The 22,452-nt window shown below is 51.6% G+C and overlaps 1 protein-coding gene across 4 annotated transcripts in view; it reads right to left on the bottom strand.

The window, feature by feature from the left end:
- Positions 1 to 842: 842 nt before the first annotated feature.
- Positions 843 to 22,452, bottom strand: part of APLP2 (amyloid beta precursor like protein 2) — a 61,023-nt gene continuing 39,413 nt past the window's right edge. Inside the window, exons 5-18 of one of the 4 annotated variants that reach the window (XM_065937410.1) lie at positions 22,027 to 22,226; positions 21,231 to 21,442; positions 20,022 to 20,189; positions 17,076 to 17,206; positions 16,148 to 16,222; positions 14,671 to 14,829; positions 13,856 to 13,984; positions 10,649 to 10,748; positions 9,089 to 9,241; positions 7,721 to 7,756; positions 5,122 to 5,207; positions 4,572 to 4,646; positions 3,929 to 4,084; positions 843 to 2,266 (exon numbers count right to left, since the gene is read on the bottom strand). In XM_065937410.1, coding sequence (XP_065793482.1) covers positions 2,165 to 2,266; positions 3,929 to 4,084; positions 4,572 to 4,646; positions 5,122 to 5,207; positions 7,721 to 7,756; positions 9,089 to 9,241; positions 10,649 to 10,748; positions 13,856 to 13,984; positions 14,671 to 14,829; positions 16,148 to 16,222; positions 17,076 to 17,206; positions 20,022 to 20,189; positions 21,231 to 21,442; positions 22,027 to 22,226 — 1,782 coding nt within the window. In that variant the 3' untranslated portion in view covers positions 843 to 2,164. The remainder of the gene's footprint in view (positions 2,267 to 3,928; positions 4,085 to 4,571; positions 4,647 to 5,121; positions 5,208 to 7,720; positions 7,757 to 9,088; positions 9,242 to 10,648; positions 10,749 to 13,855; positions 13,985 to 14,670; positions 14,830 to 16,147; positions 16,223 to 17,075; positions 17,207 to 20,021; positions 20,190 to 21,230; positions 21,443 to 22,026; positions 22,227 to 22,452) is intronic. The other 3 variants (XM_065937411.1, XM_065937412.1, XM_065937413.1) reach the window with 3 other exon arrangements.

The raw sequence follows: 22,452 nt of genomic DNA, 5'->3' as shown, positions 1-22,452 counted from the left end.
AGCCTGCTGCTCTGCGATGATCTAGAGGGGTGAGATGGGAGAAAGGGAGGAAGCTCGTGAGGGAGGGGGCATGTGTATAATTACCAGCTGATTAGCACTGTAATAGGGCCAAAACCGACACGATGTTGTAAAAATTAAGAAAAAACAAAAATAATATAGGAAACAGGCAAGTTAGAGAAGGAATACTTTAAAAATCCTACGGCACAAACTCAGATGGATTTGTCCTCGTAAAAAGAAGAAATGTTGTAGGAAATATTAAGATAAAGCCAGCAGGACATTCCCAGGCAGTCCAGGGGCTGAGACACTGCAGGGGGCACAGGTTCGATCCCTGACAGGGGGACTAAGATCCCACATGCCACAGGGATCAAACATCCCACATGCAGTGCAGCAAGGGAGGGAGGGAGACAGGGAGCAATAAAGCAAGCAGCTCTCACGGAATTTAAAAACATAATTACAAAACTCACTAGAAAGGTGACGATACGCAAAGGAATCACCCAGATTACAGACTATAAAGAAAAAGAAGCAATCAGAGGAGGTTTAACTACTTATAGTTTTAAAAAACATAAAATACAGTGGAAGAAATCATTACAGAAATAATGAAAGATTACTTCTCTGAGATCAAAAAAGTCACAAGCTTTGAGGTTGAAGGAACTCTTCCTCTTTTTTAATTTTTTTAGATGAAAAAATGCAATTCAAGCCCAGGAGTCCAGCCCGCTGGACCAACTCCTGCCTCCGCCGAGTGGTCAGTGACCCTCCAGAAAAGGAAGCCACCCACCCTCCGGGGTGGAGGGTTGAAGCCGTCACCACGAGTAATGCCAGGCCAATGACACACAGAGTCCTGGTGGAAGTTAAAGTATTTATTGATGTGTTTAAACTCTGTACATTCTCCACAGATCAGATTAAGGAGTTTGTAGGTGAAGTTTATCTGTGCATAGTGGGAAGAGACATGGATGGGTAAAGGGGAGGAAGAAGAAAAAAAACATCACAGGGAAATAGAAAAAAAGATACACCACAGGTTACCAGAACCTTCTGAATCAAAAAAAGAAAAAAAAAAAGGAAAAGCAGCAGCTCTGAGCAGCAACATCAACTACACAAGCATCACAGAGACTCATGTGAACGAAACGAAACTTCTGGAGCTTCCATGGGGTCTACAGGTCATTTCATGTACAGCTTGGGACCTCCACCTTCCACAGAAAAGCAAACCTCCCCAGTCCTCCCCGGGCTGCTGGCCGCCTCTTTTGCCGTCTCCTCCCAGTGGATGCTGCGGACCAGTGCCTTGGCGGGGGAAGGGGGCCGGAGGAAAACAGAGATGAAAACAGCACATCTAGACATCACTTGGGAAGGACGTGCGCGGTCAGAAGCTACGGTGAGTCAACGGCAGACAGAGGAAGGACGTCAGGTACCAACGACAGGCTAATTTCTGTGGAAGAACTGGATTGAGAAGGAGCGCAGCAGTGGGCCTGCTCTGCACACACAGGCTTGCGGAGAGATGCTGAAGCGCAAATGCTTGCTCTGAGCGCCTCTCTGGTGACAGGACTTGTGTGAAGACACCCTGGTACCCAGCGGTGGGAGCACCAGACCTCCGAGAAAAGGTCCTTCAAAGGAATTTTGAGAGGGGATGGTGATGTACTTTAAGGATCAATAATTATGGCTCCTGATTCGGCTTCTTAGCAACCTTCTGAAAGCCCATTTAAATGGAATACTGCCTCCTCTTCTTTTTTTTTTTAAATAAAAACCAGGACAGTGAGCCTTAAAGAGTTGGTTTATACAGTGCAGCTGGAACAAACGGCCTGCATGTAGCATGTTCAGTCTATCACTGACAATCAACATTTTCCATTTCAATAGAGAGCATGTGTGAGACAATACAACAGAAGTGAGATTCCTGATTAATTTAAAAAAAGAAAACTACATCAGTCAAATATCTGCAATAGATCATTTGTTCATTTAAGGTTTATATATCATATATTGTTATATTAACATTTTTTCGCCCATTTAAAAGAATGGAAATTGTGACTCTACAGTAGTACTTTATAGTCTTAATGCTCCAGGAGATCTGAGTGTTGAGGAACTCCTCTGGAAGTCACTGTCGGTCCATCGTCCATCCCGACCTCTGGACGTCTGCTGCCCACCCAACCTCCCTCCACTGGTGCTGCGCTTCCCCTGCTTAAATTTGCATCTGCTCCAGGTATTTGTAGGTTGGGTTTTCGTAGCCATGGTTCTGCATCTTGCTCAGGTGACGCTCTTCTGGGGTGAGCATCGGGTCGACCTGGAGGAACAAAGATAGCGGTCACTGTGTGAACGTAGGAGAACATGCCAGGGCGTCAGAAGACATGAACTGTGTGATCCCCGGGGATCACGGGGAAGGACCAGACAAGAGCAGGCGGTGAGGACCCAGGAGGAGAAGAAAGAAAAGAGGGTCGGGGGCTTCCATGGTGGCCCAGTGGTTAAGAATCCGCCGTGCAATGTGGGGGATACAGGTTTGATCCTTGGTTGGGGAATTAAGATCCCACATGCCGCGGAGCAATGACGCCCACAAGATGCAACTACTGAGCCCTCACGCCCCAACAAGAGCTCTCGTGTTGCAAAGACAGATCCCGCACGCCGCAGTGAAGACCAGGTGCTGCAACTAAGACCCGCCGAAGCCAAAGAAATAAAAAAGGACAGCGGGGAGGTATAAGCACAGGAGCTGGGATGGAGAGCTCCGCTTCCAGTGGCAGGGTCTGGGGAAGCGGCGGGAGGCACCACGTTGGGCTGCGAAGCCGGCAGGAAGCCCCTAAAGTCACCCAAGAAGCCAGCCAAGGAGATGGACGAGGAAGGTAAGGCATTCGAGCATAAACAGGAGGAGCAGAAGACACTTAAAGAGCTAAAAGGGAAGGTCATGGTGAAAGGACCCCTGGCCACAGGTGGAATTAAGGAATCTGGCAAATAGTAAGCTGTTCCTTGTGTCCGAGGCAATGATGACCCATTTCCTGCCGTAGCAGCTGCTACACCTCTAGGCAGGATAAAGTATTGTCCTGGAACATTTTGTACATTTAAAACTGTTTATAAAAAAAAAAAAACCCAATAATAAAAGAAAAGAGAGTCAGAGAGGCCAGCCTCCTGAAACCTAGAGTCCACGTTGGAGGGAATGGTGAGCTGGATCTACAGCAAGTCTCTGCTCTGCTGTGTCTACAAGGGGCGGCCTGGGCGAGGGCGAGCCACGCCAGCAGCAAGACCAGATGACCTCAGGTCTCCTCCAGCTCTGGAATCCTACCACCTGATCAGTGTCCAGCAGGAGGTGAAACCAGATAACTAAGTGCATTTGGACTAATTTTCCCAAGCGCAATCTATTCCTTACCATACTCATTTTCTGGAATCAAGACACCATGGGCCTTCCCATCGCCCACTAAAAACTAGTGCTAAGTAAACAGTTCTGAATATAAATGAGCAAAAGATGGGTCAGAAAACAATCTGGTCTGGCTCTTTCTGAATTTCCTGCTGCTTTTTTTCCCCTATTGAAAAATACGAGTGCTATTCCTCTTTCATGTTTTTAAGACTCGGTTCACTCACACAGCCACTGTTACCTGATCTGTCCTATACCTACCTGGTTTGCTCCTTAGAAAACAAGTCAAAAGAAGCAAACGAATAATAAATAGATATGAAAAAAGTTTAAAAAACCAGTATTAGCAGTCCTTCATTCTCAAACATCTAATACACCTGGAAAAAAAAGGCAAACCCTAAGGAAACAATTTGAGAAAACCATTTTCTCAGCATAAAATGCTCTTACGACTTCCTCACATTCACAGTCAAAGCCCAGATTAATGTTAAATGTTGGTGACAGCCCTTGTGACTGGATCAGCTTAATTCAGCGGGGGCTGACTGCCAAGATGGGAGCCAATAACACAGTGATTAAGCTGACGCTCGGGTCCTGTCCAGCTGTTGATCTCACCTCCACGATGCCATGGCTGATGCTGCCGTACTGCCTCCTTCTCAGCATCACGAGGCTGATGACGATGATGGTGGCGATGGCCACCGCGATGACCAGCAGGCCAATAAGGGCGCTGCTGCTCAGGCTGAAGTCCTCCCGCAGTGGCCCTACAGACTCCTGCAGCAACAGAACAGACAGGCCACAAGGTGTGAGAGACGATAAGCCCACAGGGGCGCTGGGACCCTGCTGCCCAAGTAACCATCCAGGTGGGGAGGGCCCCATCCTTTCCCTCCAGGGACAAACCCAGGTCTCCTGCTTTGCAGGCTGATTCTTTACCATCTGAGCAACAAGTGAAGCCCAAGAATATTGGAGTGGGTAGCCTATCCCTTCTCCAGCAGATCTTCCTGACCTAGGAATCAAACTGGGGTCTCCTGCATTGCAGGCGACTTCTTTACCAACTGAGCTATCAGGGAAGCCCTTCCTTTCCCTTCATGGGGATGCTAATCTTTCTTATCTGAAAGTACAGGCAAATGGGGGATGAGGGACTTTGATAACTTAAAATAGCAGGCGCTGCTCCGTCTTCCCTCTGTACTGAGAGGGCGGGAGAGGAAACAGCCAAGGCTGACCTGAGGCCTGCCATCAGGTTTTGGAGCAAAACACATACCGGTTCTTCCTCGAGGCCTCCGACTCTCTCAGCGTTGAAAATCATCTCCTTCACGTCCAGGGTCTCATCAATGACCTGAAACGGTGGGAAAATGTCACCAGCTGAGCGGGAGGGGAAGTTTGGCATATAGATAACTACTTCTTTGCTGCTCCACATACCATTTGGTGGAGGGAAACAGACACTGGATGGACACCCAGTAACCCATCAGTTCTGCCACGTTCACCTAGGTCCCCTCACCAAACCCCTTAACAAAGGAGCAGATGTGGGTGCAAAATTACTGTATAGCAGTTGGTCTTTTAAGAAACAGCCTCTCACATTTGTTCATACCCTTAGTTGCAAATATTATTTTCCACTGTAGAGCAAAAGATGAGCTACTGCTCAAAGAATTGCTCCGTCTCATACTCAGATGCTGAAGAACAGCGCACAACTGCGGAGGCAGTGGGAGCCCGCCCAGTGCTTCCCTAAGGGCTCGGACACGTGGAGGTCCACAGGGGAGCGCCTGGTCGTTCTCAGAGTTAACTCGGACATGGAGCAGGGAGAAGCAGCTCACCATGTTTTCATCCACTTTCTTCTTGCTGTTGATCACTTTCTCCTCGGCCCCGATCAGTCCTCCGTCCTGCTCTCCCAGTGCGGATCCTGTGTGCAGAGAGGCAGCTGTCTCCCGAGGTGGGCTGACGTCACGTCCGCCTCACGGAAGCCGCAGACTCCCTCCTGAGGGTCAGGGAGCCCCCGGCACATGCCCCCACCCCGGCTCTGGATGTGCTACTTGCTCCCAGCCTGGAGGATGCGCTATGCTCCACAGGGATGAGGGACACAGGACTGATGGGTGTCATGTGACAGGAAGAGGATGTGGTGCTCACTGCGTAAGCCTTCAGGAGAGAACTCGCTTTGAACTACAAATAGAAACTGGGTCCAAAGGCCTTCCAGCATCAAAAAACCCTCGACCCCTCTGTGATATCATTAAGCACCTACTGCCCGCCTGCTCCTTTGCCATCGGGGCTCCGAATGGAAGAACTGTCACCCCTGCACGCCCACCTCGAGCACCATCTTTCTGCTGAAACACCCTCCCTCCCCTCGTACCTGCGCATCTGTCCTTCAAGCTGCAGATATTTTGGGGAGACATTCCCAGGTCATGGTACTTAAAAGTCACTGTGTGTGATGACTGATCTTGTTCTGTCTCTCACTATGCTGTAACCCTCCCGGGCCTGGATCAGACCATCACACCCTGAACAGGAAGGAGGCATTCCCTACACAGGGAGAATTCTAACACCAGGCTGGACGGCACCTCTCCATAAACAGAGCAAGAACGTCAACTGTCCTCTTGTCAGGGTCAGACATCGCCTGAGCCAGCGTCACCTGCGCGTGGCACTCCGAACGATATCGAGAGGAAGAGTGAGGTGCAGTCCTCTAGTTTTAGCTCTAAAGCATGTGACTTCTAGCTCTCTTTTGAGTGCCTGGTTACTAATAACAAACACAGTGCTATATAGATGCCTGTGACCTGAGTTTTTTACAAATAGATCAACCTGGCAACACACTTGGCATTCTAAGGCGACCATGGCAGGTGAGTCAGATGCCGATATGGGTATCTACAAAGCTCTGCTGTCCATGGGCTGCCAGAGGCCCGGCCCCAGAAAGCTCTCCAGCTCACAGCCCGACTTGGGCTGGACCCAGAGCCTCCAGTCACTACACTGCAGCTTTTGAACGCCGGGCTAGATGACATTTCACTCATTAGAATACAGCCAGAAACCAGGCAACTTTCCCCCCAAAGCTTTCATTTTAAAAGAGTCTCAACTTGATTCGAGGGCGAGTTAAAGCAGGGCTGGCTTCTATAGCCTCAGAACGTCAATGAAATAGTAAGGCTGTATTTCAGCGCACTGATGCTCATGACCAAGCCGGATCAACTCGAACTGCTCCTCCCATCCCTCTCTCCCTCATTAGAATTTCAAAGGTCCTAAGGGCAGGATCCTATTTGAAAAACGTGGCACCGAACCAATGGACTTAAAGCCCTACTGCCAGTGCGCAGACTGTCCTAACACATTTTTGGTGGTACAACCCTTGTATTTCTTAAATGCTGACCAAAACCACTTTGGTCATATAGAATGAATAATCAAGGTGATGTTAAGAGACCAAAAGTTAACGTTTAAACTATTCCAGTGAATAATAGCTGAGGCATAAAGGTGAAAGCCAGTTAGACCTTTAGAAAATTCGTCTTCATCTAAACACACGCGAAGGTCAGAAGAATGTCCTCCAGTGACGGAGAGGAACATCCAAGGGAATAAAACCAAGCTCACACACCCTTGTATTCTGAAAATCAACACACACACCACCTCCAATCCTTCTGCCAGGGGAGTCTGTGTGTCCTTGTTGACAGAGACTCTGGAGGCTGGGCCACCCACCCACCGGGAAATGCTGCAGCCACACTGCATTCCATGAAATAGAAGCACCATGGGCTCAGAAGACTTGAGGAAGCCAGGTTCAAATTCTGGCTCCTCTACTTCTTAAGCTCATGACTTAACTCATGGAAGTTGAGGCTTCCTCAACTGCCTTATCTAGAAAAGAAAGTTAAGACCCCTACCTCCAGTGTGTGCAGTGGGTTACACGAGATCAAGGTTGCAAGCATGCAGACTGTGCCCACGCGCAGTTAACTCTGTCTGAAAACTGGACACTTATTACATCAAGTTCACTTGTCTCAACCTGTTTCATCCATCAGCTTCTACTATGTCCTAAGGGATGCTACATCTCAGGGGACATGACACAGCTGGAAACAGACACCTGGGCATGGACAAAAAGCAAGGGACAGCTAAGAAGAAAGGCAAAAGATGCAAGTGGGAGCGGCAGAAGAGAGCGGGAAAATAAAATGACTCTCCACCTGACCACAAGTGCGTTTTTAACTTCTGCCAGCAATTGGCAACTAACCCGTTTAAACTGGATATACTTTTAAAGTCCACCCAGATTAAAAGGGTTTATGAAGAATCTACTTTGGTTGCTCGGTACTCAGGTGCCGGAGGTCTGGCTGCGCCGGCTCCCCTCACAGCCACACCTGAAGGGATGAGGTGGAAGAAGTTAGTGATGGGATGAAGCAGAGCATGAAACTTCTGGGCAAATGCAGGGGATGAAGGCCTTAGAGGGAACATCTATGACAAACCAACCTTTCTTCATTGGGTGGTACAACTCCGGCTGAGAGTCTAGCAGAAAGGGAAGCAACAAAAACAAAACAGCACAAGAGGAGATTAAGGAAAAAAAAAAATGCCTTCTTTCAAAATTCCTACCTTAGACCTTCTCTGTAACATAAACAGAAAGCATGCTTCCTTACAAAAGGGGCCTGCGCTTCCCCATAAGCAAACAGCATCGTGAGAGCTACAGCAAAAGACTGGAGGGGAGGGAAAGAAGGCAGGCGGTCTTGGGTCTTTCGGCGGGGCGGGGGGCTCCTGTGAGATTTCTACATCATTTAGCTTAGCCCCAAGTTATCTTTCTGAGAAAGTAACAGAAACACAAGTTAGTCCTGGTCGTGGTTTTCCAAGGAGACAGGTCCTAGTTCACAAATGTCTAAGATGCCCCTGCCAGTAACAAGCTATGAAGCAGGGACCCTGGCAGCCCCGTGGGTGGGGGTCTGTGAGGGCACAGCTGGGGAGTGAGGTGGCCCCTCTTTGTCCAGCTCCTTCCTCGGATTCTCTTGTATTACTAGAGGCTCAGCTGTTCTGAGTCGGCACCTCTGAGACAGTTGGTTTAGAAGACACTTATGTTGGGGTCGGGAGGCCGAAATGGATGCCTTCTTTCTCGGGCCTCCATGGTGGCATCACTGGATCTGGGCCCGGGACTCAGGACTGCCTCAACTCAGGCTCCAGTCCTTCCTCCCCACCTATGAGCTATGTGACCCTACGCAGACACTGACCCTCTTTAAACCCTGGCTCCCCCAACAGGAACACTTCCAGTCCCTTCCTGAGAGCATTATTTTGGGGAAGACAATATACAGGAGAGCATCCACATACAGAAGCTGGAGTGTGTGGAGGTCCTGACAGTGGTGGTTACTGTTTTTATCATCACCGTCATCAGCTGCGACAGCAGCAGACAAATAAATGGAAGCTGACTGCACACCCTGGCCTCAGGGCCTGGGATCAGCAGCCTGTTTATTTCTGGTACAGACGCACGGCTCTGAGAGCCCACTGCAGACCCGGGAAGCAGCAGGGAGCCTCCCATCGCCTACTTCCCAGGACCGTGAGGCAAATAAATGCAAGGACAGCTGAGGACACCAAAGTGCTACTTAAGTTGCAAAGGGGCCTCCACCTTTAGGCCTCACACATTAGAGGCAGCTGGTCAATCTGGACAAACTTCCAAGGTTCTGAAGGCACCCCAATTGGAAGATGCTTGGTGGACCCCATCCCCTGGCCTGCCCGAGCAGTATAGGGAACACAGCCCCCCAACACTCCCACCATGCCCTCCATCTGATTTCCATTTTCTAACCGTGTCCCTCCCTGCCCTTGGTCCCACTGCCGGGCCGGCCTGTTCTGCACACGCACCTTCATTCTCAGGCAGGGATGGGAAGGGATGGAGGGGGTGGAACGGCGGGATCTCGTCGCTCTCCTCCGAGCTCACCCGCACGTCCACGGGGGTTTCTGAGAAGGAGGAGCTGAACTGGTCCATGTCGGCTCGCTGTTCTTGAAGCAGTTCATCTGACAAAGACAGACGCCCAGAAGCTGTGTTTTCAGAAGGATATTGTTTCCTGGCACGGGACAGCCTGAACAGGACTAATCTGGTCTGATGCGAGCTCTGCTTAAAGGGGAGTCTCACCAGTTCAAAGCTCAGGTCACAGCCTGTTCCTTTCACCTGAGGATGCACCTCTGACTGTCGACTGCAGAACCCCAGCACTGGGAACCCCCGGGCTCCTTCCTGAGCACCCCTCTCTCCTCTAGCAACTCACTCGGATGAAGTGGTTTCCTCCAATGACACAGTGGTAAATACCATCCACGGATCACAAACCCCACAGCTGTGTCTTGCACCTAGAGCCCCGAGCTCTGGCTCATCCACCTGATAGCCGACCACTTACTGTCCGACGGCAGTTTCCATTTTAACAAGTGCAGACCACGCTGTACCTCGGCACTATTTGGCCCCACCACTCACTCAGCTGCTCAGGAGAATCAGGGCATGTCCGGTGCTTTTCTTCCCCTCACCCCCTGCCCCACCCACCCTATCAGCACATCCTGTTCACCCTTCCTCTGAAAGGCACCCTCACAACCACCCACCCCTCCAGCTCCTCCGTTCCTGTCTCAGGGTACTCAGCCAACCTGTCTGCCCTGGATTTTTACAACTGCTTTCTGGTGACTTCCAATTTTCATCAACCCTTGACATAGCAACCTAGCCATGTTTTAAAAATTCACATTTTTTTAAAAAAGCATAATCCAGATAGAGTCACTCGCTAGTTTAAAACCCTTGAGCGGCTTTCTGTTATCCCAGAATAAAGTCCAAACTCCTTGATTTTGCTAAAATCTCTCAACTTCAGGCTCTGCAGTCATCACTGCCTGTGCTTGATGTTTTCCTGCTGGGGGTCTCTGCAGGGAGGGCTCCTCCTCATCACTCGACCACCCCCCCTCACTCCACCCGCCCCTGCCCCAAGGCAGCCTGACCAGCAGGCACCTCCCTGGCCCACCCTTCCACCTCCAGCACAGGACACACCCCCCACAGACACTCATCTTCCTGTCTCCTCTCGCCTCCTACAACGTGAGCTCCCAGAGGTCTGTCTACTGGTGCATGCTCTACTCTGACACACAGTAGACACGACAAACGTTTGTTGATAAATGAAGGGAAAGAACAGAAGAGGGAGAGGAAGTGAGAATGGTGTAAACAGGTGCCTTGAAATATCCCAGCAATTACAGAGGCGAGGGTAAGAGGACGCACGCCCAGTCCCTTGCAATTTCACACCCTAGATTTCTCTTCCGGTAACAAGAGTCAAGGTCAGTGAAACTCCGGGCTCTGTGGCTGCCAGCCCAGGACTTGACCACGTGGGCCTGTGCGCACTAACGCCCAGCCTCCTTTCTCTAATCCGGCACGGTCTGACCTTGACGCCCAGAGCTGGCACCCACCGATTTCCTCTTGGATCTCGTGGGCCACATACGGGACTTTGTAGAGCAGGGAGAGACTCTGGTTCCGCCGTTCTTCAATCACATGGAGATGCGTCATCACCTGCGAGCACGAGGTGGGGGAGAGGCTATGTCACCGAACAGCCGGGCCTGCCGGACACCCACACGCTCTACAGAGGCCTCTGTTCTCCAGCAAAGCAGCTGGTCAGAGGGGCGGTAGGACCCCCCCCCCCCATATTCACTGATCACTGCAGTGCAAGAACTCGTGGTACTGACTCTCAGTGACTCAAGGATTCATCCACAGAGTGCTCTAAGTTAAGGGAAACTTTCAAAAACTTTAAAAAATGTCATTACCCGACTGTATTGTCAAAAAAAGAACCCTGATTTGCACAGTCAGACACTCAGGAAGGTTTTTCTGAGTGAAAGAGGAAACCAGTTGGTCAGTTTTTACCACCGGCCAGACTAGATGAAGTAATGAAAGAATGAAATCACTGGTTAAAAAGTAGATTTGGGGGGTGGGACCATTCATGGATTTTGCTTAGTGAAGCAGCTGCTTAAAATGATTATCACTGTGAGCAAGAGAACAGGTGATTCCTGTTTAACTAAACGGGGCTTCCCTGGTGGCTCAGGTGGTAAAGAATCTGCCTGCCATGCAAGAGACAGGTTCGCTCTCTGGGTGAGGAAAGTCCCCCTGGAGGAGGAAATGGCAACCCACTCCAGTAGACTTGCCTGTGAAATCCCATGGACAGAGGAGCCTGGTAGGCTGGAGTCCATGGAGTCACAAAGAGTCAGACATGACTAAGTGACTTTCAGACATGACTGAGTGACTTTCACTTTAACTAAACAAATTACACCTCCAAAACTTCACACTGAGGTATAAACAAACCTGATTTAATGGGTGATAAGAAAGACATATCTACCATGTCTTCCATGCTCACTTCTTTTCTGAATGCAAAAGTTCCAAAGTAGTTCATCCAAAAACAGAGGGAAAAAAAGTCATCAAAGTGGTCCCTGAATTTCAGAGCTTTTTATGGTGGAATTGGAGAAGGAAAGGGCAGCCCACTTCAGTACTCTTGCCTGGAAAATCTCATGGACGGAGGAGCTTGGTAGGCTACAGTTCTTGGGGTCATAAAGAGTTGGACCCGACTGAGCTACTTCACTATGGTGGAAATAAGATTTGGGCTACCTCCATCCCCATGACACAGTGAGTGTAAGGCAGGTGGCCATAGACCACACAAGGTCCTCAAGAAGGCTATTCCCACCAGTTACACCTGCAGCCACCAAGCTGTTCCTCAAGAGGGCGCTCTGAGCCAAATGGATTAATTATGTGGGCTTGAAGCCATTAACGTGAAGGGTCAAAATGAAAACAAGTTAAATGGAAAGAGGCTTTTATTGTAGATTGATGTCTCTCTGACCTTTAAAAGCAAGGATGAAAGCAATTTAATTTTACACTTGCCATTCTTTCAATCAAGTAAATTGATGGGAAAGCACCGGAGTTGAGTGCCTTAGAGAAAAAATGCAAATGGAAGGGAACCATCAGCTGCCGGGTCTGGTCTCAGCAGTGGTGACACTGTCGCAGTCAGAGGATGGTTTCCACAAGGACAAGACCGATCGCAGGCCGGGACACTGGGCATCAGGCTTTTCGGAGAACCCACCGGAACTGCAGAGTGAGGGGGCGGCAGCCCATCACCCAGGCCTCAAAACCAAGTGCACATGATCTAAGAGGCTCAGCGTGTTCAGGGTTTTCTAGTTTACATAACACGACAGGGAACAGGCAAAAGGCTAGTGTAATCTGGGGGCTGAGCTGCCCCAGAATTAAGGGCTTTGAGCAGACGGTAAACATCACACAGCAGAGATGCTCTAAGAAGATGCTCCGCCTCCCTGGGCCCTCACTCGAGTGGCACCTGCCTCCTGGCTTGAAGGTTTACTGACCACACTGACCGAAGTCTCATCTGTCCTTCTACTCTAACCACACGAAACAGGGTGTTTCTCTGTAAAATACTACCCAATAGTATAGTTTTCTTAAAAAGAAAAAAAGAAAGAAAGAAATGTGATTAAACTAAAAAAAAAAAGTAGACCTGAAAAATTCTAACCTCTGTCAGGATGCAAGCTTTCCCCACCTGAGCTTCCTGGAAGCTGCCCGAAGTCTGCTGGCCTTTCCTCTTTCTCTCCTACACCATCCACCTTCAAACAAAGCCTCAGCTGCAGGCCCAACAGAGGCCTCAGGTCCCCAAATCCTTCCCACTCTTTAGGAGCCTGATTTCTTTCACTGGCTGAACACTCAGCGGCCAGGGTGGACTCGTACGTTAAAAGACAATTCTTCTCTATCTTTACAGCTCACATAAGTAACGCCGCATAACCATGAGCTGCTCAAGGGCACACAAGGATTCAAGTGTGCGGTCAGATACTGGAGCAGAACCAGGCAGCGAATGGGGCTGGAGGGGAACCACCCAGGGCCTCTGGGAAGTTCCCCCACAGTCACACCACACAAGCAACAGGAGGCGGGAGGGACAGGTCCCCAGCCTGTGCACGCCAAGTCCCCATAGCCTGCAGAGAACTGGACTTAGAATACAGAAAGTGATAGAGTAAGACCACTTATATCATTTCAAGGCCCTCTAGGAAAACTAACAGGCGAGCTGTTTTAAAGGAAGCTAGCGGTCTTGTAGGCAAGTTCATTTCTATGAACACAAGAGTAAAACTCAAGTTCATATAAAGACCAAACCAGAATGAGAAAGCAGGTCCAGAAACAACCTGCTTTCAACCTACAGACAAGTGCAGAGACTGGTGGGATACAGGAGGGGACAAGAGGAGGGAGCTAACAGCATCTAAACAACGGAACTGAACAAGAGAGTCCAGTTTTTAAGATGTGCTTGATGTAGAGTTGGCCAAAATATTTGTTCAGGTTCTTGTACTATCTTATGGAAAAACCCAAATGAACTTTCTGGACAACTCAATATTTGCCTAGAAAGAGATTTTAAATGTTAATTCTGGTGGTACCCTTAACCAGTAATAAACTGAAAGAAACTGACTTATCTCGTCAATAAAACTATCCATTTCTAAACTTTCAGAAACAATTTAAATAGAACATACTTAATATTAAAAAGTATGGGAAACATATGTTTAAATTAGTACCTTTAGCAAAACCCCGCTCTTGTACCTACTGTCTCTCGAAATAAAAGGTCATTCTCCGAGGACTACCGTCTGCCCTACCTGGGACCTCATCTGGGCCGCCTTCTCGGGGTCGACAGCCAGCACGTGCTGGTAGTGACGGAGGGTGTGGAGGCGGTCTTTGTTCTCAGCGCGGACGTAGCGCCGCAAGGCCTGCAGGATGCGATGGGGCTGCAAGACACAACGGGGGATTTCATGTCCAGAGACTATGGAACTGAAAACAGGCAGCAAAATGAAGCTTTAAGAACCCACTGAGAATGTCAACCTCAGCAAGGCACAGGAATGAAACCTGTACTTGTAAAAGCTTTCAGTTACCAAGTAATAAGAAGCTATCTTTCTAAGTAAGGTACCAAAAGCTAAGTTCCACAGTTACAGAGGCTCCTCTACAGACAGTATCCCAGAACCTCTAGCCGACTTCCTCTTCTAGCCCAATCTATGCTGTTTCCTGAGTTCAGCATCTGATGCTGCAAATACAAGCCAGGCTATCCCCGTGTCACTCAGGAAAGACCTCACTTGCTTAAGGAGGATACAGACAAACACTCTGTCCCCCCAGAGCAAGGCAAGTCAGAGCTGAGGATCAAGTCAAACAGCACTGGCAGAAAAGAGCTGTGATATATACTTCCTCATCGTCTGATTTAAAATAGAATTGGTTCAAAAGTCTTCATCCATGGAAGGTATGTTTTTATTCTTTGGAAGGCTACTATAAAAATGCAAAAATTGGAGAACTACCAACTAGCATGCCGAGGTTCTGCTTTTCCAGGGGAAGCTGTGTCTGCACCGCCGGCGGCCCCAAGCTGGAACCCACACGGGTCCCACACGGGCCAGCCACCCTGGGCTTCAGGGCTGGGCGTGCTCACCCGCGGAGGGTCGGACTGCAGGGCCGCCAGGTAGTTCTCCAGCGCCACCCGGCGGCGGTCGTTGAGCATGGCCTCCACACGCGCCAGGTGCGTCTCCACCAGCTGCTGCTTCTCGCTGGCTGCCTCCTTCTCCAGCGCCTTCACCATGGCCTGGAAGTGCTGAAGGAGAGAAAGGAGGAACCACGTGGGATGCATGCGCCTGTGGGCGTGCATGCACACGGGGGCGGACCCCATTCTGCCTCTCTGTGCCCAGTGCCGCTACAAGAGGCACAGACTCAGGGGAGCAGGAGTCGGGTCTGAAGGTTCTTAGAGGTGACCTTGAACATCGCAGGGTTGAAGGCACCAATCCTCCTTGGTCAAAGAGCCTGTGTAACTAACTTACAGTCGGCCCTCCCTATGTGCAGTCCCGCATCTACGGATTCACCCAACCATGGAGGGAGCGTTGCTGTGATGTCTACCACTGAAAACATCTACGTGTGGGGGGATCCTGTGTTCAAGGGCTGACTGTACTTCTCCATCTAACCAGAGCACATAAATCTGGGTGTCATGCAGGTTCCGCAGCACCTTTAGGGACAGAAATCCCAGCACGCCGAGCCCAGGCCTGGCCTCTCCACATGCACTGCGAGAAATGGAAAGCTGTCTTTCCCACACTGTAACAAGGCACCCCCAAACCACAGACCAACGGGGGACAGGCTGTGACGCACAGTCCAGCCCCAGGGCAGGCGATGCTGACCATTCATACCACGTGGTGAAGGCCAGGCTCCCTGCAGGTGCCAGGCCCGGTCTGCAGACAGAACTTAAGGCTGGGGAGCTGAGACCCCCCACAAAGAGGCACTGGCTATGCATAAAGGGACACTCGTGGGTTTTCTAGGTTACTGGTGACAACGCAAAGGTGATTCAACATCACGAGTAGAGATTTTGGCTAAACATAAACACAAGCTGACCTAAACAGCAACCAGTTTCATGAGTCCCAAAACAGTCCAGTCAATTCCTGTCAACGCCCTCCTCTAGTCAAGGGGAAGGCAGCTGCTGAGGTTCTAAGATTACATTCTTACGTCCAAAGTTAGAGATGAACTGGTCTCAGAGAGCTCTGTTTTCTGCCTTTGACTTTAATTAAGTTTGCCAAGGGGGAAAAAAAAAAATAAAAGCATTCACTACTGCAGAGAGCAAGGCACAGCCTAAGAAGGACGATGCCCGAGGACTTGCCAGGACAGGAGAACAAACACAGCTGAGCAGAGGTTACTTCTGGGCACGAAAGGTGTGTGCGCTCTGCCCTGGGTTTTGGTTTCCCTCCACGGCAGGTGGGCAACTCCAGAGACCACCACTGGGAGGGAAGACAAAGCAGGCCAGCGAGAACTTCCCTGTGACATGAGCTCTCAACGAAAAGGGGGTGTCAACGTCGGCCTTGTGGAGAGTCTGGCTCTGACCACGTCCTGAAGGGTCTGCCTGGGGCCCCTCCCTGGAAGATATGTCTCACCTGAATGAGAGTCTGCCTCTCTGCTTTGGGGAGGTTCTTTGCTTGAAGTTCAGCCTCTTCCCATTCCTTCTTCACCTGGAACAAAGGTCAAAGCCACTACGACCAGATAATCACTGGACCAGCAGTCCCATCTTCCTAAAAATACTGCAGGGCCCTGAACATGATGTGGGAAGATGCACAAAGAGTGCGCGGCCTAAGCGCCCACGAGCTCAAGGTCTGTCCCAGGTCAGCTGCAGTGCCCCCCAGGGGGAGCCCCATTTCACGGCTGCCTCGTCCATAACCTCGGGTGTGTTATTTGCCAGACTCTGTGCCTCAGGCTCCTCACAAGAAAGGGGAGGAGGGCTAACACCTGCTTCTCAGAACAGTAACAGATTTCTCCCAGCATATGAGCCAGCACAGGTGACGTGAGGCTGCTACCCAGACCTGGCAAAATCGTCCCTTTTCAATTTTCTTTCAACCCTTCTGAGTAAGTCTAGGAGAAAGCTGCACTCCCGTGGTGCTCCTGTTGTTCTGACACAACTCCTTTAAGGAAAAGAAACCCAGAGACTCAGACCTTCAGCAGGCAACAGTATCTAGCCGGAATGTTCTAACACTGCTTTCATCTAATATATGTTAGTATGGTTACCCTGTTCTAATGATAAATGATACTAGCTTTCTACTTACAATATTGATATAGAATTCCCTTCTTCAAAAATAAAAAACTTAAACAAAACAAGCAGAACGTAATGTTGACAGAAGTGCCCCGGGCCGAGTGGAGCAGTAGAGCCCTGGAGGGGTGAGCCCCATCACGGAGCTTCGGGAGGGGCGGGCATGGGTCCCATCCAGGGGCCAGCCCCGCTCACACTCACACGCCTCACCTGAGGAGGTGGTGTCCCTCTGCTTCGACTAGGAAGCCCTGACGCCACCCAGGGAAGGGAGCAAGGCTTACCCTGTCCATCCGGTTGCGGTGGCGGACCTCCAGCTGCTCCTTGGCCTTCTGGAAGCGGGCGTGCTCATTGTCGTCTGCAGACGTCTCGAAATACACGTCGACGTCATTGGTGGGCAGAGGAGTTGGGGGAACTGCAACAGAATGACCGGAGGGTTCTGTCCGGGGCCCGGCCCGGTGCTGAAGCTGCACGGTGCTTGGGGACGAAGCCCCGCTGGGCCTGCTGGAGGGACCGGTGTGAGTCCCTCAAGGTGGTGGTGCGCCCGTCTGGCGGGACTCTGCCCTGTCTTCCTTACCCCAAATCCAGCCGCCAGGCCCATCTGCACCCCCGGTACCTTCAGAACCAGCGAGGTTCCTACTCGGGACTTCAGGGGCAGAGAAGGGAACACTTCTTACCCTACCTCAGTTCTTGAAACCTTAAAACCTAAAACCACCTACCCAATCGACCCTTCTGGTTACTGAGTGCATCTGACCAGAGACGGGGCTGACGGCAGACGTGCAAAGGCGCTGCAGGGCTTAGGGTGCCTTTTCTCCAGCTATTTTTAGGTCACAACTCACGCTGGGCCACTGATTCAACTGTACATTCGTTGCACACAGACTGGGCAGAGGAAGTCCAAACGCCCCAGCTGCCTCTGCTTAGTTTTCAGTCCCACGGGAGGACCCTCAGCCCAGCCCCACAGCAGGGACGACACGTCTGACAAGGACTCGCCGTCAAAGTGAAGACACTCCGGGCTTTTCCCTCCATGACGCTCAAGGGCCTCACCCGGCCACCACCCAGAGAATAGCCCATGAGAACAAACACTCCGCATGCCTAGTCCAAGTTCCTGGTGGCCCCAGGCAGGTGAGTGTCTGCACAAAGGAGCTTATCCGCATCCAGGAGGTTAAGGCGACAGGTTTACTTACGCCTCTTAAGAAATACCGGTGGAGACGCTGAACACCCCAACTCACTGGGGATTTCCCAGGGCAGGGAGGAATGTCAGGCAGCCGGCTCACACAACTCGTTCTGTCGGTCACATTCGAGAGCCACGTGGACAGCCAAAGCCAAATTCAACAAATTTCAATCCGGAGACACACTCACCCAATTTCTAGAACTGTGTAACTAACACAACGTGAGCACAACTGGCAAATTGATGAGCGTGAGCACAAGCCAGCCAGCCACCCCACGTCCTTCTGTCTGGGCGTCTCCCACTCACCCTCCTACTGAGTTTTAAACCTAAAAGCTACGGCTCAAAGTCTTGTCAAGAATATTTGGTTCCTACATTAAGTTTAAATAAGGTCTCAACAGCCAATTTGCAGACTGTAACTAAGTCAGAATCTATATAGATTGCTTCAGAAACCACATTCCCCACGACACTCAGGAGTGTTTCAAAGCACTGAAGTCCATCCATGCCAACAAGCACGTTGCTCAGTGATGTAGGCCCACAGCTTAAAGGCTTACGTGTTGGAGACAGAGCCTTTGGTTCATATCACTGGGCCGGATAAAGATAATATAAGCGCAAGCTGCCTCCGCCCCGGAATGAAAGGGCACAGGAGCAGCAGACCTGGAGATCTGGTTCTGCAGATGATGGACTCGGACCCGGAACCACATGCCCTCTGTATGCAAGCAAACGGCCCAGGAAGCTGGCACCCTCACAGGCGCTGGTCCCTTTCAAGGGACAGTGACGCTGCCAGGTTCCAAACACTCCAGTCAGGGGCCCCACAGGTGCACGGACACACTGCTTCTCCTTCCACAGTAACAGGGGACTCCAGCCCTGCAGACTGCAAAACCGTTCCTGCTCTGACCACCTGCCGTCGCCTGGTGTCTCTTACCGCCCCGTCAACATTTGATCCTTTGCGTAAAGACTGTGCCTCACGTTCAACATGATCTTTAATGACCCCGATTCCTCAGGTTTCCGCCACGAACAACGCTTTCTCGCCCCTTAGTTTAAGGAGTTTAACAAAGCAGGAAGAATCACTGTAATGTCTAGCTCTGTCTCTCCAGAACGAAAAGGTTTCTGCCACCAATGTTCCCTAAGGGCTCTTTCCCCCCACCCCATCTTTTCATTTCAAATAAAACCTCCAGAGAGTAGCAACTACGGTGGAAGTACTAACAGTATACCATGCCATATTAAGAGGGAACAAAACGGCCTGAAGGAAACCTTGGAATGAAAAGCCATCAGATGCTAGAGCCAAAAATCTTCAGAGCAAATGACGAGGACCGGCAATGAGCATGAGAATCAGAAGGCAGGAGGGTCTGTCAGCCAGAGAGTTTCCCTGCACACGGGTCAGAACTGCTCCAGACGAGAATCTTCAACAGGAAAAGGGCTAACTATGAAGAAAAGCACCCTATTGACATCTGAGTGAACCAGACTCCACCGAACGTGGAATTTCCTTTGTGACCGAAGAAAACAAACCAAAACTCCCTTGCTTCCTAAAGCTCTGAGACCCAGGGCCCCCCCAGAACACTGGGGAAACAGTCACCACCGCTTGTCTGCAGCGCGGGCTCCCTGGAGTGCGTAAAGACGTTCAAATGTTCTCGGCAGCCCAAAGTGTCCTTACGGTCACCTCCTTGGAGAGCAGGCGTCCCCCTGAGCCAGCATGTGCAGAGCTCACGGCCTGTCCTTCATGCCCTTCATGCCCTGCGGCGTCTGACAGCAGAGGGCAGGGCCTCCTTCCCCACCGACACAGGGGCTCCAGATGAGACGGGGCCGGCCCCGGGCTCACCCCTCGGGCACGGAGGGCGCACCGCCCCTCCGCCATCACCTCCGTCATCACCACCACCACCACCAGGCCCACGGCGCGCACAGGACACAGAAAACTGAGCTGACAGCTGCCGACAGGAAAGCAGATCTAGATCTAGGAAGCACAGAGAGGAGGGCAGACGACCGACAGTGACACCGAGTGGGCGGGGAGCACCACACAGACGCGGCCACGAGGACGCCGGGGGACAGCACGCTGGACGGGACTTACTCATCGCTTTACACACAGCCATACAATAATCCTCAGACTCAAAATTGTTCCTGTTGCCGCCGCAGCCGCCATATATAAAGCGCACGCACTTCCCCTTGGAGAGGTCGAAGTACCAGCGGGGCATCACAGCCCGGCACGGCCCCGTCAGCGCCTCCTGGGAGCAGACAGCTGTGTGGAAATGGTCAGAAGGTCAGCGGGGCGGGGGAGCGGCTTCGGGGCTTCACAAAGCTACAGACCAGCAACGGGAGAAGGGCTGAGTGACACTGGACCTCAGCGAAGGCCAAGACAGGGTGGGACCTGGGCCCCGGGCCAACGCCTGCCCCCTCTGGCCAGCCATCGCTGAGCGTGTGGTCCTCTTCCTTCCCAAAGCAAGGGAGCGCCCTGGGCCCTGTTGCAGAGAGAGGTGCTTTCTGCCCTGTCTGGAGCTTAGAGAGGGAAAGGGCTGACATGGAGGAATTCCCCAGCGCACAGCTCGGGAGCCTCACGTTTCTGGTCTGTGTAGTGGGGACAGCTGCCTGCCTTGGCCGTCTCAGGGGCGCCCAGGGCAGAAGAAGACAGTGCAGGTGCAGAGACAGTTTCAGTGGTGGTCACCGTTGTAAACACTACTCAGGCCCCTTGAAAGGGCCAGTGTACATTTTCTGTTCTCCAAGGTTAATCACAAACTTCTAGATTCATTAAGTCATTGGCTCCTGGCTGAACCCTAAACAACTCTTCAGCTCTTAACTGGCTTCAAATATACGGTCAGCAGGGGGCTGCACAGAAGTGGTCTGGAACATTCACTTTTTATTTGACAGTGAAATTGAAAGGGCCTTGATCCCTTACCAGCAGGTCATCAAATTCCAGATGCCCCGATGGCCAAGCAGGGCAGCCTACAGACTGGAAAAGAACCAAAGAAGTGACGTCCACTCCAGAACCTGGGACTTTGGCCTCACTGAGGAAGGGGCTCCCATGCGGGAACATCTCCGGCTGGATGTGGGAGAATCCTGCCGGAGGGCAGACCACATGGTCTCTCTGATTCTCTAAGTCCTCACAACACATATCACAGTTTCCTGACTCCATCTGTCTGCTGCCAGACCCGGGAGCACCCAGAGCTGACCTCCCCTTTGGGGCAGGAAGCTGCCCTCCTGGGACCTACCTGGGAGGCAAGCAGCCTGTAAGTGAATGAAAGAACATTAGCAGGTTATAAGCATGACTGCCAGGCGGGTCTACCTCTGACGTCATGAGTGATCTCCTCCTCCGCGGCGGCCCCGTCGCTGCCGGGCTCGGTGGGGCTCTCCTCGTTGTAGTCATCTCCCTTGAAGGAGTCGTAGTAGTAGTCGCGGTCTTCCACCACCTCCTCCCCCTCCTCCTCCTCCTCCTCATCGTCCTCATCTGCAGTTGCCTCTGTGAAGTCTTCCAGATCTGCTTCGGTAGGAAACTCACTAAAGGTCACAACAAGAAAGGAAGGTCACCGCCAACTGCTGTGCGCAGAGAACCACTGACTCCCTTCCCTGCTCTGAGACGTGGAGCACAGAGGCAGGGAGTAATAAGTTCAGCCCATCCCTGTGGCTCAGACGGTGGGAAAGAATCCTGTAACGCAGCAGACCCAGGTTCGATCCCTGGGTTGGGAAGATCCCCTGGAGGAGGAAATGACAACCCACTCCAGAATTCTTGCCTGGGAAATCCCATGGGCAGAGGAGCTAGGTGGGCTACAGTCCATAGGGTCGCAAGGAGTCAGACACGACTGAGTGACTAACACTTTCACTTTTTCCCTTTCACAGGGAGCTATGCTGCTAAAAGCCCTGAGCCCGGCCACCTCATCAGGAGCTGACCGCCAGGGAGCAGGGGCCGCGCGATCGTGCAGGAAGGCACGTGGCCAGGAGGACAGGTGGATGAAGGCCACTGGTGTGCCTGGGCTCGGCCACAGTCAAGTGAGATGTGCTGGCCCAGCTCCGGAGAAACAGGCTTCACCCAGAAGCCTGGCTGTGGCAGCCACAGGCGCCTACAGGCTCAGGACGGAACTCACCTTTTATAAACATCGTAGTCTTCCTCCTCATCCTCGTCGTCATCGTCATCATCGTCGTCCTCCTCGTCCTCTTTGGACACTGCGGTTTGGACCACCTTTGTCTGCGGGCAGCAGACGTACTCGGTGCCGTGGAACTGGTCCACCCCGCAGGGCAGCAGCATGCCGTAGCTGTACAGGGTCATCCCCTGAGTGAGGCAGGCCTGGGGGCCCGGGACCAAGGTCAGGAGACAGCAGTGTGCTCGGAGACCCCTGCGCCTACCCCTAGCCCTCTCAGCACACAGCAGCGTGCTCAGAGACCCCCACGCCTACCCCTAGCCCTCTCAGCACACAGCAGCGTGCTCGGAGACCCCCGCGCCTACCCCTAGCCCTCTCAGCACACAGCAGCGTGCTCAGAGACCCCCGTGCCTACCCCTGGCCCTCTCAGGA

This window comes from Muntiacus reevesi, chromosome 5, assembly GCF_963930625.1.
Source record: "Muntiacus reevesi chromosome 5, mMunRee1.1, whole genome shotgun sequence".
NCBI classification, from domain to species: Eukaryota; Metazoa; Chordata; class Mammalia; order Artiodactyla; family Cervidae; genus Muntiacus; species Muntiacus reevesi.
The sequence above is the reverse complement of the archived record's forward strand: the minus strand, read 5'-3'. Positions and strand labels throughout refer to the sequence as shown.